The 15,722-nt window shown below is 42.0% G+C and overlaps 1 protein-coding gene across 1 annotated transcript in view; it reads left to right on the top strand.

Annotated features, from left to right (window-relative positions):
* The first annotated feature begins 4,226 nt into the window (after positions 1-4,226).
* Positions 4,227-15,722, top strand: part of POLQ (DNA polymerase theta) — a 76,081-nt gene continuing 64,585 nt past the window's right edge. Inside the window, exons 1-6 of the mRNA XM_070935311.1 lie at positions 4,227-4,506; positions 6,508-6,690; positions 7,881-8,011; positions 8,753-8,909; positions 11,133-11,241; positions 13,627-13,843. Coding sequence (XP_070791412.1) covers positions 4,227-4,506; positions 6,508-6,690; positions 7,881-8,011; positions 8,753-8,909; positions 11,133-11,241; positions 13,627-13,843 — 1,077 coding nt within the window. The remainder of the gene's footprint in view (positions 4,507-6,507; positions 6,691-7,880; positions 8,012-8,752; positions 8,910-11,132; positions 11,242-13,626; positions 13,844-15,722) is intronic.

The raw sequence follows: 15,722 nt of genomic DNA, 5'->3' as shown, positions 1-15,722 counted from the left end.
AAATATATTAAATATAAATATATAATATAAATCTTGGGAGTCCTAGTGGACAATCACTTAAATATGAGTCAGCAGTGGGCTGCAGCTGCCAAAAAAGCTAATGAACTCCTAGGCTGCAATAACAGAGATATAGAATCAAGATCACACTAAGTGTTAATACACTTTATAATGCCTCAAATCTGATTAGTCCTCTCTATTCTAAAGTCAATTGATTCCATGGAAATAGCAGTTCTGAATCTCTTTTTAACTTCTTTGAGTGGCCACAGGGGAATTCTTGTCATTCAAAGGATTCCCCTGAAGAATATGAAAACACCTTAGAGAACCTGAGCACCTTGAAGGAGAGGGCCTGGAATCCCAGTGAAATTTCAAAGAGGTGCCCTATTTTTATCTGTATCACCATTGAGGAACTGTCACTTCTTTCCCAGAACACACAGCTGAAAGGAATGGTGAAAGCCTTGCTAGTTGGTGGCTATTACAGATAGAAACACTTCTCTTCTGACAGTGAAAGACCTACAGGGAAGCTAGAGCAGGGGTCTCCAACCTTTTGGACCTCAGGGACCAATAATTTAAATCCTGTGGACCACTGGGGGGGGGAGGCTCAGCCACCTTTTGGGCCAACCTGTTTGCTTCTGGAAATCTCTTTTGTGTTCCTTCTCTCAAGAAGCTTGGTCAATCTGAGTGAAGGAAAATGAAGACGGGCAGACTGACGGTGGCTTGCTGACATTGGTGGTAAAGTCAGTCCCATTTTCCAGAGCTGTGGTAGTCAAGGACTGGCCCTTTAGTCATCCTGGAGCTGCTCCGGGATGACTGGAGGGTAGAGCCGAGGATTTTGTTCAGTATCTGTATGAAAAAATCACTCAGATTCGGGAAGATTTGGACTCCGACTGGGTAGTCTCAGGGGGAGAGACAGGGGCAGGTCTTGAGAATGTTATCTGGGATGAGTTTGACCCTGTGACCCCTGAGGACGTGGACAGGATTCTGGGTAGACTGAACGCGACCACTTGTTTATTAGACCCGTGTCCTTCCTGGTTAGTACTGGCTTCCCGGGAAGTGACACGAGGCTGACTCCAGGGGATTATAAATGCTTCGCTGGGTGAGGGTGACTTTCCCGCCGCCTTGAAAGAGGCGGTGGTGACGCCTCTCCTCAAGAAGCCTTCCCTGGATCCGGCAATGTTGGTAAATTATCGTCCGGTCTCCAACCTTCGCTTTGTGGCGAAGGTTGTTGAGAGTGTGGTCACGCAACAGCTCCCCCAGCACCTGGATGAAACAACGTATCTGGATCCGTTCCAGTTGGGCTTCAGGCCCGGGTACAGCACGGAAATGGCATTGGTCGCGTTGGTTGATGATCTCTGGAGGGGTTGCTCCTCTGTCCTGGTCCTGTTAGACCTCTCAGCGGCTTTTGATACCATCAACCATGGTATCATGCTGCACCGGTTGGAAGAGTTAGGGGTGGGAGGCACTGTGTTGCGGTGGTTCTCCTCCTTTCTCTTTGACCGATCACAGTCTGTGTTGACAGGGGGACAGAGGTCAACCCCAAGGCCCCTCATATGCGGGGTGCCGCAAGGGTCGGTCCTCTCGCCTCTCCTGTTCAACATTTATGTGAAGCCGCTGGGCGAGATCATCCGTGGTTTCGGGGTGGAGTACCATCAGTACGCTGGCGACACCCAGCTGTACATCTCCACCCCGGATCACCCCAACGATGCCCTTGAAGTGATGTCCCGGTGCCTGGAGGCCGTACGGATCTGGATGGGGAGGAATAGGCTCAGGCTCAACCCATCCAAGACCGAGTGGCTGTGGTTTCCGACGTCCTGATATAGTCAGTTGACGCCATCACTGACTATTGGGGGCGAATCATTGGCCCCCACGGAGAGGGCTCGCAACTTGGGCGTCCTCCTGGATTCACGGCTGTCTTTAGAAGAGCACTTGACAGCCGTGACCGGGAGGATTTTTCATCAGGTTCACCTGATTCGCCAGTTGCGTCCCTTTCTGGATCGGGACTCGTTACGCACGGTCACTCATGCCCTTGTCACCTCCCGCCTGGACTATTGCAACGCTCTCTACATGGGGCTCCCCTTGAGGAGCACCCGGAGGCTCCAACTGGCGCAGAGTGCGGCTGCGCGGGTGGTAATGGGAGCGACATGGCGTTCCCATGTAACACCCCTCCTGTGCGAGCTGCACTGGCTCCTGGTGGTCTTCCGGGTGTGCTTCAGGGTTTTGGTTACCACCTTTAAAGCGCTCCATGGCTTAGGACCTGGGTACTTGCGGGACCGCCTACTATCACCAATAGCCTCCCACCGGCTGGTACGCTCCCATAGAGGGGCTCCTCCAGGTGCCGTCAGCCAAACAATGCCGACTGGTGGCCCCCAGAGGGAGAGCCTTCTCTGTGGGGGCACCTACTATCTGGAACGAGCTCCCCCCAGAGATACGGAGGATCCCGGATCTGCGCACCTTCCGCCGCGCTTTAAAGACCTTACTATTTCACCAGGCGGGCCTGGCCTAATTTTCTCCCTCTTTTATAAAAGATTTTTAATTTTTAAATATCTTTTAGTATTTTATACATTCAATTTTAAATTGGTTTTAAAAGTTTGGGGTTTTAAATTTGTCGGGGCCAAAATTATTTAATTTGATTTTATTCTACTTTTAAATTTTGTATGTATGTGTTTTATTGTTTGGCTGTGCACCGCCCTGAGTCCTTCGGGAGTAGGGCGGTTATAGAAATAAAATAAAATAAAATAAATAAATAAAATAAAAAGGAGTGCAGCACTTGCTGGCCGGAACAAGATAATGGTGCTGTTGCAGAAGGGAAGGGGGCGACCCAAGCGGGCTGAAGCAGCAGTGGCGATGGCTGGAAGGTGCGGGAGTGAAGCGCTACTTGCATTTGCGTGGTATCAGCATTCCGCCTTTGCTGCGGTATATTTGCGCCAGCTGGTGGCACCAAGGCAGTCCTTGTCTCCTGCCACTTGGGGCTCAGAGCAGTAAACCGCATACAGGAAGCACTACAGCTTTTTTCCATTTTACCATTTCTTCCCTACATTACAGTACACTGTTCATAACTGTCCTATTTTAAATTTAATCAGCATCAACGTAGAATCTTAAGCAGTGCATCATTATTATTTTTTGCACAACATAATCAAGGAAATGCAGCAAAGAAAGCAAAGCTAACAAATCTCAGTCCCCCCACTTCATGCTAAATTTCTTTTAAAAATTTCTACTCATTCCCATTTTAAATGCATAGGCATATTCATGCCTGAGATTTATCCATCAATCCAATACAAAGAGAAGTCTTTAAAGCCCGGTGTTTCTAAATCTTTGTTTTTAAATCGCACAGGCAAAAAAAAGGTTGGAAGCAAATGGAGGACTTGGGAAAGTAATGGTTGGGGGGAGGAAATCAATGAGAAAAATTGAGATGTCCGAAAGGGTCGGCCGATGTAAATAATAATAATTTTTAAAAATCACAATCAAAGGGGATTTGGGCAGCTAACACTGGAAAAGCCAGCTTTGGAAAGCGCCATCTGGGTACAAAAAGAGGAAGGGGTCTTTTTTCCCCCCCAGAAAGAGCCACAGGGAAAGAAAGGGAAAGAGCCAGTTGGCTTTGTCTGGAAAAGTTGGGCAAAAGATACCTCAAGGATATTTCCAGGAGGAGGAGGTTTCCTCCTACTCCTGGAACCGCTGCTGCTCCTCTTCCTTTTCTTCCTGGCCGTAGCCACCCAACCTCTGAAGATCCAGTATTTCCACCTCATCCAAAAGGCTGGCTGGGGGCAGAAGGATGGAAGGGGTGGTGAGGACTTGGTGGGGTCCCCCTGATATGGGATGGCTTGAAATAGACGAAGGGCTCGGCTTGGCATACGAGAGCTAGCGCTGGGCTAGACCTGCCGGCTGGAGGGGAGCTGCTGCGGGGGACTGATGATGGGGCGCTTGGGGCTTGAGGCTCGGAGTGGTAAACCGCGTCCAGAAAGCACTACAGCAGAGAGAAGCAGCCGGAGTTAACCCTGGCTTTGCTGTCCATTGGAGACTCTAGATCGGCCCCCTGCAAACTCTCATCTCTTGAGGAGCCTGGGCAAAGTTTCCCGTGCCTCTTCAGCGGGTGCTCCTCGAGACGAGAGTTTGCAGGAGGCCGATCTAGCGTCCGCAACGCTTTTGAATCCGAATTTATGTGAGCAGCAAAGTTTAAGGGGAGAGACAAAGTCGCGGGTTAGACCCAATGCCGGATCCCCTCGGATATCTCTATGGATGCGCAACTGCGAATGAGATGCGTGTCCGCCGTTCCTGAAGTATTTGGGCGAGGCTTTTATGGGGAGTCGCCAGTAAAGGACGACACTTCCGGGCGGTTTGAACGGTTAGGCGGGAGGATGGCGGCGGAGAGGGGCTGCGTGGAAGAACCAAGGCCGTGGCTCCTGGAGGCTGTCCCGGCCCCCTTTTCCCCCTGTGAAGAGGCCACGAGGGGCCCAGTGCTCACCCCACCTGCCGGTTTAGAGAGCTCCAGAGGCCGGACTCGCGGCTTGCAAGGCAAGCAAGTTTTGAACCCGTAGCCGGGCGGGTTCAGTTCAGTTCAGTCTCAAAGGGATGAGAAATATAAGAAATGTATTTGTGAGCTGAACGCCTGGGAAAAAATAATGGCTAAAATAAAGGTTTATTAGTTAGGCTTCATTGCAGGTGATGCATGCTAAGCCTGAGCTGCAAATAAAGCATGCAGTAGCCAGAGATGATTTTTTTGGTTACAATTTTTGCTGACTTAAAATGTCAAATGGTCATTGTGCAGAATGGGACTGCAGACACGTGTTCTGGAGCATCAGCTGCGTAAAAGAGAGCTCTAAACTATTACTGTTTTCTACACATGGGAATTCTTAAATCAATCCAATAAATGATAGCTGTTAAATTTTATTTAAAATTTATTTAAAATTTAATTAATTAATTTTATTTTTCTTATCGTATCACACATTTTCCTGAATAGTCATAAGGCAGAAGATTTATCTTTGAAACTATCGTTTATGGGCAAATTTCTAACCATTAAATAAGATTTCTGCTCTAACTATGTTTCTCCTTTGTATGATTTAAAATTGAATTTTAAAAAATCATTTATGCAGTATTTATGTTATCGCATCTAAAAAGACACCTCAATTCAAAATGAATTACAGTACTTAAACCTCTTTAATAATTTCTAAATTCTGCTTTATCGAACTAATTCATACTCTGGAAAACATTTTGTTCTATTAGTTGATAAACAAAAGCATTATGTGATATATTTATCTGTCAGATTTATTTTGCATCCCTCTGACAACTGGTTATCATAGATTCAGGATAGGCATTTTTGTCAAAACTAAAGGATACAGTATATAAAGTGCCTTGTGAGTTAGAGATTGCATATTTACATGTGCATACATAGAAAAAGAACAAATGCACACAAGGATACCATACCTTGATGCAACTGCAGTTGCTCAGAATATACAGATGCTAGCTAGTTCAGCTGTAGTGGAATCTTTGGAGAAAGATTTTTTTTCCACAACAGCATTAACCAGGATCATAAAGAAGGGTGCCAACTAAATTATGCAGCTTTAATTATGTCTGTCTCAACATTCCCACTTTGAGTCACATTACCGTTTTTGTCCTGTTTCAGCACTGAGAAACAGCAATTGATTCTCTTCTATAAATTTAGTGAGTTTTCAGCTGGATGGAGGGAAGAGTTTCCCTAGGACTTTGGGAAGTGAGTTCATACTTTCTCACATGAAGTTTAGAAGAATTTCATACCAAGCCAGCACTTTTATTTTAATTCTCTTTAAATAAATTGTTCAGAAAGTGTTGTGAGCCTACTTGTGACTTTGCTGTTTCCAATAATATATTGGTTGTTGTTACTTCTAGTTGCTTGCATATTAACAATTTTCTGTTGTTTTTCATTTGTAATTTTGTAAAATGGAGGCATTATTTTTTTCTCAAGGCATCTCCATTCAAACAGTTTCAATAATTCAAATAATAATACATTGATAAAATCACCATCAGTCAATTGCAAAAGGCAGTTTTATTTGGAGCTTTACATCCTGTCATGATACCCTTAACACTGCCAAACAAGATCTGCCTATTCCAGGTCCTTGGGAGGGACTTGATAGGTGGACAAACATGCCAAACCTAATCTATATACTTGGTTCCTGCGCGACCAACAAAAATATTGTTCCCCTAAAACCTCTGATATTTATTCATATTAAATAGTTCAAAAATTGCATAAATTTCTGTGAAAAACAATTAAATGTTATCTGTGTTATCAGTAACTCACACTGATTACCAGGAAGCCTTGTCATCTAATACTGTAGTAATTCTCAGCTCCCATTATTTTCTATGGATATTTATGACTATCCTATCCAAGGAGCAAAAGTCAGTTCTTATTGATCTTCCAACTATAAACTATAATTGATTAGTTTTTAAATCACTACAACTTTTTCATATTTGTTAATCCCCTATACTGTGTGTTCTACCTACAGTAGCAAAGTGCTAATGTAATGCTGGATTTCCACTTAGGACCATGTCAAAATGTGGATGTTCCTGATGACAATAGTGACAAACTATTGTTAGCAAACTGGGGGCTTCCCAAAACAGTCCTGGAGAAATATCATGGTTTGGGAGTAGTTCGTATGTTCCAATGGCAAGCAGAGTGCTTGATGGTTGATCAAGTATTGGAAGGAAGGAACTTAGTCTACTCAGGTAAGAGTAGTGTTAATAAAAATATTTACTGTTATTTTTTCCCTTTTTCTGCAGTTTTTTTTTAATTATAGGATTTAAGGAAGAACAATTTAGACAATTTTTACTGAACTATTTAGTATGCTTCCCCTTTCTGTTTCTATTATAAATTAATTTTAATGGCAGTTTCTTTGGTAATGTCAAATGACATGGATTTGGATTACATTTTAAGCATGGGAAAGTTGGAAAAACATGAACAAAATTTATTTCTTAAATGATACTAATATTCTTCCAACTTTTGAATAACTCTTACAGAAAGTTTGAGGACAAGATGTATGTTAATACTCTATAAAAAACATTGTTGCTTGATAAGTATGTTTTCCAAGCTAGTAGCTGTAGAAAAAAATATTGTATTAGATAAAGAGAAATTCTCCAATTGACATTCATAGGGATATCAGTTCTTCAACGAAGGGAGAACAGAAAACAGATACCACAAGAACTACTGGAATCCTAATTTCTTGTTATGTGGTATTTATTTTCCCAAAGGTGCTTTTTTCCAAAGGGAATTGGATTCTTTGTTTTTCCTTGAAGATGTTTTACTTCTCATCCAAGAAGCTTCTTCAGTTCTGGATCATTGTGGTTCTGGGTCAGAACTGAAGAAGGTTTTTGGATGAGAAGCAAAAAACGAAGAAAAAACGAAGTCCAAATTACCTTTGGAAAAAAGCACCTTTGGGGCAGTCATGACCTGGATGACTGAGAATCTCCATAGACTTATTTATTCATTCATCAAACTTGCTGTCCAACTCTGGGAAGCTATGATACTATAATAATATAATCTTGAAAGCGTCTTTGTTCAAAGAAAAGAAGGACTTAGTACCTGAAAATAAAACCATGTCTTATATTTTTTTGAACCCTGAAATAAGCGCTTGGCCTTATTGCCATGCGCTCAAAAGCCCAATTGGGCTTATTATCAAGGGATATCATATTTTGTGGGAAACAGGGTATATCTAAGTGAAATTATATTCCGGATCCCTATATCAATTTCCCATACAAGTTAATCTGCTATAGTCTTTAATGAAACCATCATTATATAAATCATGAGTTTTTGTTTTTCTGTGAAGAGTCTATAATTTTAGAAGTTCTTGAATGAAAAAAAAAGTCTTAGCTGTGAATTTTTTTATGTAAATTGATGCCTTTTTTCCAATGGCTTTCAGCTCCTACCAGTGCGGGGAAAACACTTGTTGCTGAATTACTCATATTGAAGAGAGTTTTAGAAACACGGAAGAAAGCATTGTTCATTCTCCCTTTTATCTCTGTGGCAAAAGAGAAGAAATATTACTTACAGGTATGGTTTAAAATTGCAGTGAGAATTTGCTTAGTTGCTATGGATTGCATGTTGTTCTTAAAAACTGGAATGGGGCAATGATCTTGATGTGTGACATCAAGTGATCTTGAAGCAACATACCGTATTTTTCGGAGTATAAGATACACCTTAGTTTTTGAGGAGGAAAATAAGAAAAAAGCTGATTGGCAGGTGGATCAGCCTCCTGGAATACCCTCAATCAGCTGTTCCCAGAGGTGAATTTTAGCAACAGGTTCCTTGGTTCCTTGAAACTTCTGAAACTCTGTTTCAGAAAAAACTCTTTTTCCTGCCTCTGAAAGCCTCCGAAACAGAGCTTCAGAAAAAAAACCTCTGAAGCTCTGTGTGGGAGCTTCTTTTCTGAAGCTTCGTTTCTGATATTTTTTTCAGCCTCTGAAACCTCTGTTTGAGAAGCTGGGGGGGGGGCTACATTCGGAGTATAAGACACACCCAGATTTTCACCCTCTTTTTTGGGGGGGAAAGGTCCATTTTATACTCTGAAAAATACGGTAGGTCACATATATTCTCATTTGAGAGTTAAGGAAAGTAATTATTTAATGAGATTTATTGTCTATTTACTTGCCAAAGAATGGGCAGTTTATAAGTATCAACATTGAAACAACCCCATCTTAACATTCTATTTATAGGTTGTAAATAATTTTAGAATGAAATGTAGGGCTGGTTTTGAACACTACCTGTATGTATGTGCTTCTTTCTGAAAAATAGGCTATGTTCCAAGAAGAGGGTGTGCAAGTGGAAGGTTATATAGGCAGTGTTTCTCCTTCAGTCCCTTTTTCTGCACTGGATGTTGCAGTCTGTACTATTGAGAGAGCCAATGGTCTGGTCAATAGACTCATAGATGAGAAAACTCTTGACTTTCTGGGTAAGTTGACAAATATTAATTTAAAGAGAAATAATGAGAAACAAATTGTTTACTTGGGTACATCCTTTTTTCTGCATGATAACCATTTCTGTAACACATTTTGTTTACAATCAAAAGATTTGGCTTTAAAAAATTATACACTAAATATATATGTTATATCTTTGATGTTTCTATTTTTTACACGCACACACAAGCCAGTTTTTCCCCTCGCAAACAGACAACATATATATTCACATACATCCCATACTCTCTTGCAAAGACAAAAATATGAAAAAGAATATTGTAGAAATATAAATAAGGGATAGCTAGATTGGGAAGGAGAGAAAATTAAAACTATTTGCTGAAAATGATTTGGAATAAGAAAATGATTTGGAATAACCTGTGCATGCCTGCTCTCTGTACAGCAATGTGAAAAAGCAAGAATGTTCCATGTAAATATTTTTTTAACATGTGGACATATCAATATTTTATCTTCATTCAAACTATAAAGATAAAGATGATGCAACTGAACAAGTAAAGTCAATTTTTCACTTTCCAATCATATTTTCAAGAAAAAAAACCATATATCATTTCCTCTGTGGAAAAAGTAAGTACCCCCTTGGATCTTATATCTCGCATTGTCCCCTTTGTCATAAAAAAAAATCTTCAAAAAAATTCTTATAATTGTCTACCAGTTCCTGTTGTCAACTGGGAGAAATTTGTTCCTACTGCTTCAGAATTTTTTCACCTGTGCAACATTAAAAAAGGATTTCTTACAGCCACAGTCCATTTCAAATTACCCTGCAATATCTTAATGGGATTAAGAGCTGGAGTTTGTCTTGGTCATTCCAGAATTTTCCATTGTAGGGTTGTTGTTTTTAGTGATTATTTACTTTTTCCACTTGAGAAATGTGTATTTATATTTATTTAAATTGCACAATGGACTACAAAATGTATTGTATTTTTTGCACTATAAGACGCTCCAGACCATAAGATGCACCTAGCTTTTGGTGAGGAAAACAGGAAAACATAAAATCTGCCTCCCAGCCCCAGCACGTGGCTCATCAGGGCTCTGTTCCATTGCTCCCACCATTGGTCAGCTGAGTGACAGCTGGATCCTGGCCTCCCATAGCCCCACCAATCAGCGGGTTGGCCGACCAGAAATGTCACTATTGCTGCCTCCTCTTGTGTCTGCTGACTGCACCGGGGAATGCTGGAGCCTTTGCCAGCGTTTCTTGGCTATCACTGATGCTCACCGCTGCCTATCGGTGGTTGGATCAGCCTCCTGGAATACCTCTGATCAGCTGTTCCAGGTGTCGGGGATCCCTGCTGCCTATTGCCTCCTGTTGCCGCCACTGCCGTTCAACGATGGTGGCAACAGGTGGCAATAGGCGTCAGTGATCCCAGCTGCCTGGAACAATTGATTGGCGGTATTCCTGGAGGCTGATCCAACCCCCGATAGGCGGCTGTGAGCAGTAGGGATAGGCAATATTCGCTCCATAAGAAGCACAGACATTTCCTGCCACTTTTTTTTGGGGGGGGGAATGCATCTTACAGTGTAAAAAATATAGTATATTGTGCATGATACCTTTACCAATATTATTGAAGCAAAGACTCGATGTTTATCTTGAAAAAGTCAATTTAAAATGGAAAGTAGTTCATTTTTCACATGAAAATATGATTTTTTAAAGATGTCTTGTGAATTCTAGTCTATTTTTCATGAAATTCTGCCATAGACCACAGCATAATCATTGAAGGAGGAAATAGAATGTAATTTGCTAGCGCCATTCCATCTTTTTACTTTCCATGCATATGAATGGTTCCTACGCATGGAATATGCTTCCCATGCTTCTAAGCAACTTCTAGCTTTTTTAAAGGGTCCATTTTAAAACATGAGAATCTTTATTTTCAGTAGGATGGAAAGAACTGAAGATGTTTTCTGTCAGCTACTTGCATTATTTGCATCTTACTTGCTACCCTTGTTTACAATAATGTAATGCTTACGTTATTGTTTACAATAGTATTTTCCATTTGGTGAACGCAATCCAAGTATTTCTCCTTATTTAAGGAAAAAACGTGACTTTGTAGTGAATACAGTACATACAGTTTGTTTTAAGGTAATTGATAGTTTATTTTTCCTTTTATAATTGATGCTGTTTTGGAATCTACTTTGACAAAGAGTGGTATAGAGACTAATTAAAATACGCATATTCCATTCTCCCATCTCTACATCCCTTTTTATAGGAATAGTTGTTGTGGATGAATTGCACATGTTAGGAGATTCTCAAAGAGGATATTTATTAGAACTTCTGCTGGCAAAGATTTGTTTTTTGACTAAAAGAATAAAGAACAAGTAGGTAGCATGAAAAATCATGATTTCTTTACTGTTTGATCTTTTAAAACAAACCTATCTGGGGTTAAGAATTTTGTTAAAATGTTAAATAATTTGCTTAGCAGCCATAAACACTTTTTAATGATCACTTCTAATTAGACTTATTTTGGAATGAATATCTAAATCATGGATGCATCATTGCTTAGATATACTCTTAATGTGTTTAACTTGGATTCTGGGAAAGCTGTTAAGTATATATATTTGTTTAAGAGGAATTGTCTCTAATATATTTTGTTGTTTATTATTTGAAGGATGTTTGACTCTCACTTAGAATGCCTCTTCACTTTATATAAATAAGTATTCAATAAATTACAATCCACTTTTCTTTTTATTTATATCTACACCCTGATATAATCTGGTGATGTTCCACCCAGTCTTAATTAGGCAATTCTGTTTAGTTTGTGAGATTAGCCAGGTAGTAACACCTGCTGAGGCCAATGATAAAAAACTGTATATAGGTAGTCTTTATCTAGTGACCATAATCAAAACCCACTTTCCTGTTTTAACTGAGATTTTTTACCTCCTTTTACCAATAATATAGCCAGTTTGATTTTTGTGTATTTTGTCTTGTTATGTTCGTGTTCCTTTGGTTGCTTTGAAGACTGTTAGAAATAAAGAGATTGACAGAAACTGATAAGTCATCCTCCTGCTTCATTTCAGTTTTCTAGGCTATGCAGTCCAATTACACTTTCTTCCTTGCTGTTTCTAAGTTTGACATTGTAGTCCCCAACCATAAACAACACATCTTTCTTGCATATTTGTCTACACCATTCTTTGTTTTTTGTGTCTTGAGTAATAAACTATGATTGACTGAAAATGTCCAATTCTAGTCTTTTCAATTTGCTGTTACTTAAAAAGTCAATTTTTTTTTCAGTTTTCACCATATCGAGCCTTTCCATCTTTTTTATGCTTCTTACAATATGTTCCATGTTCCCACTTTAGTTCTATCTTTGCAGCTTCAGATTTTCTTTTCTTGCATGGCAACATCAGCAACTGAAGGGCTTTAATCTAGCTACCTCATAACATCATTAGTACTCCAACCTTACTTCTTCCTCAATAGCATGTTGAGTGCCATCTAATCCGAAGAGTTTATCATCCAACTCTATATTCTTAATTACTTTATCTTATCTACTCAAGTATTTTTCTTGGTAAACTAGAAGTGTAGTACCACTGCCTTCTCCCAAGCAGTATGAAATGACTTTGCCATTGTCATGAAAATGATCTTCTGCTTCCAACATCTTTCTATATCATTGCTGACCGTTATAGAAGGCTGCTTGCTTTAGCTGTTAGCATACAATCCTAGTGTTCTTTGCAAATCCCTCCTAGGAAACCTCTGCACCACAATGAGGACCTGTGGCGGGGGAAATATCCCTCTTATGCAGCCTTGCTAAAAAAAATGTTTTGTTCTCTCTTACAGCAGGGTTAGGGAGAAGATGCCAAAAGAGTTGTACTGTGGAAGTTGTGTAATGGCAAAGGAAACTGCTAAACTACTAAGTAGGCTAGTAGATAGTTTTTGGGAGAAGTTTAAGACTTCAAGTTTTGCACCCTATGGTCACTCTACAAAGGGCTATCTTTGAAGATCCCTCAAAAGTTACAACCTATCCAGAACACAGCAGTACAGGCAGTTGCTTCCATGTTACATTGCTGCTCCACAAGTTGCATTAGTTTTCATTGGGCTTCTAAGTGAATTTCAAGATACTGTCCATATAGCTCCTCGTGATAGGAGTTAAGTTGTTTTCAGAATTAACTCTCCATGATAGTTTCTTCCCGTTATGTCCAGTAGATTGGGCATTGCTCCCAGCCCTCTCTATTAACCAATGCCTTTTTGAAGGACTCAGGAAGCATTCTGTCTCTGTCATAATGTGTGCCCTCTGGAACACCATGCCCTTTGAGATTTGCAGGGCCATAACCCTGGTAGCATTTCTTAAGTCCTTGAAGACCAGATGTTCCCTTGGCATGAGTGCTGAAGGTTAGGAGATTGTGTCAGTATGATTTTGTATTCTTTATAGTTGAGTTGGGCTTCTGCTTGGACAATATTATTTTATTAGTAATTGCTGTTTTTGTTTTTTAACTCCGTGTATATCAACCAGTGTTGTAATTGCAAGATAGGCAGCAATATAAATTGATAATACCAGTATATAAATCCATCTCCACTATCCATGCACCCCTGTCAGTAGGAAGTAATAATTGTTGATAGACAGTATACACAGAGTTCATTTTGTAAAACTAATGACCATCACATCAATGTTATTTAATACTATAAATAATTTTATATTTTAATTCTATAAATAATTATGAAGTGGAATCAGTTTTCAAAATTCAAAATAGGTTTGTTTATTCCTGCAGACAAAACATGGAAGAGTCTTTTTGTAACAAAATACAAATCATAGGAATGAGTGCCACCCTTCCTAACTTGGATCTTCTGGCTTCCTGGCTAAATGCAGAATTGTACCATACAGACTTCCGTCCAGTACCCCTTCTGGAACAAGTAAAAATTGGCAACAAGATTTATGACTCTTCAAATACAGTTGTGAGAGAAATTCAACCTCTACTGAATATTAAGGTAATTGCCATACTAAAAATTAGTTTGATACAATGCCACTTTTCTATCTAAAATTATGGCAACATTTTATGGATATTAATATGCCTATACCATTATAAAAGAAGTTCTGGTTTCATCTGAATGTTTGTCTTTAAAATTGTATGTATCCTTATATATTATATATGAAATTCTATGTATCCTTATATTATATATGATTTTCCTATCCATTTAAAATTATATTCCTCATGCGCATGTCCAAGATGGCGGCGCCCGCTGGGATCACGATCTGAGGATGGGGCGCCGACCTACCCTTTGGGTCCTTTGGGGGTCGTTTTGAAGAGCTCCGACCCCAGGACCAGTCAGGGGAGCTCCTGGCCAGCACTCCTGCTCTTTCCCTCCGTGACTGAGCAGAGAGGAAGGGGCGATGCATGGAGCGTCAGGCTGATCAGCTGGGCGTCGGCAACGTCGGCGGCGTTTTTCTAACAGCCGGAGGCCAGCAATTAACTGGAGCGGCGCTGTGCCGGGGGCGCCCGCCGCGCGGCGAGTTTTCCAAGCCCGGGGGGGTTGCCCGAAGGGTTGCAAGATGTGTTGGGCACCCCCTGAAGATCTCTGGGACGTCACCAGGCTCTTTCGGGGGCTGGCGACAAGGGCGCGGGGGCAGCGGTGATGGCGGTTGCTGTGGAGGCAAGCTGACGGTCAGACGGCGCTGGGGACCCCCCCTTTGGAAAAGGAGCTGGGGGGGCAACAAACCAACAGGACTGGGAGACCTGCAACCACGGTTGGGGCGAAAAAGACCCGGAGTGATCTTCTGGGCCCTGGGAGGCCTCAATTTGTGGTTGTGGGGGGGGGGGGCTGGGGGCTCGAGAAAACTGCCCCATTTCTGCCCCATTTCTCTCTCCCCCAGCGTTCCCTCTTTAGAACTGGGCCCACCTGGACCAACTGTCAGCCTGTGGGACTCATTGGCGCTATGCTCTATTACTATTCTGAACCCCCCTGACTCTGGAGAGGGCTATTTCCACCTGAATGGGAGACCGGTACATGGCTGCATCCCGTCGGCTGAGCGGGCTAGACATTGCCTGACCACCGTGAGAGGGTGGCCAGGTGTCAGAGCCCCTGGGGGCTAAACCGGGACGCTTTTTTACATATATGCACTTTACCAGCTTTCTACATATATGCACTTTACCAGCGAGGGGACTTTACCAGCGAGGGGACTTTACCATCGGTCTTTACCACCGGACAAAACGCCGTGAGAGGGCGATTTTTGGACCGGACCCCCGGACGCTGTCTATATGCATCGGTTCATTGCTGCCACCCCACCACAAGAGGGGGCTGTCCAGCTGACCTAACCACCGTGAGAGGGTGGTTGGATCTATTTCCCCCTTGGAACTGTGGTCGTCCTGGCTTTGGACTATGTCCTCTGTTGTGAGGGGACAGGGGACTTGGTCCTGCAAATATGTCTCTGAGATTTCCCCCCATCTCTTTGTCTTCTCCTCGGTCCTTTATATACACCCTCAGGATATGGTTGTGTCACCCATTATGATTAATGTACTCAGCAGCGGAGCTTCTTGGTCTGCGAGACTCCCCCCTCTCGCAGGCTTGGCCCTCCATTCTATCGAGGGCCTACCTCGATGACGGGCTCTGGAGTCCCGAGAGGTGGCATGCCGCAAAGAGGGGGCTGCGGGGTTTTTTAAAATTGTCCTTGTTTAAACTTTTAAGGGGTTCTGGGAGGGGGAGGGGGGTGGGATTGGAATTAGGGTTTGGGGGATAACCCACTAGGGGGAGAGTCGGGCTTGGCCAGGACGTTCGGCGGGGGTGGTGGGGGATCCGGAGGGGGTCGAGCTGGTCCAGACTGCGTTTCTACCATCGGTACTGTGTGTGGGAGAGGTAGATATGGCGGGAG

Source organism: Pituophis catenifer, unplaced genomic scaffold (assembly GCF_029215685.1).
Source record: "Pituophis catenifer annectens isolate HBS135680 unplaced genomic scaffold, rPitCat1.0.hap2 SCAF_2, whole genome shotgun sequence".
NCBI classification, from domain to species: domain Eukaryota; kingdom Metazoa; phylum Chordata; class Lepidosauria; order Squamata; family Colubridae; genus Pituophis; species Pituophis catenifer.
Note: the sequence above shows the minus strand (reverse complement) of the source record. Positions and strands in the feature narration are given on the sequence as shown.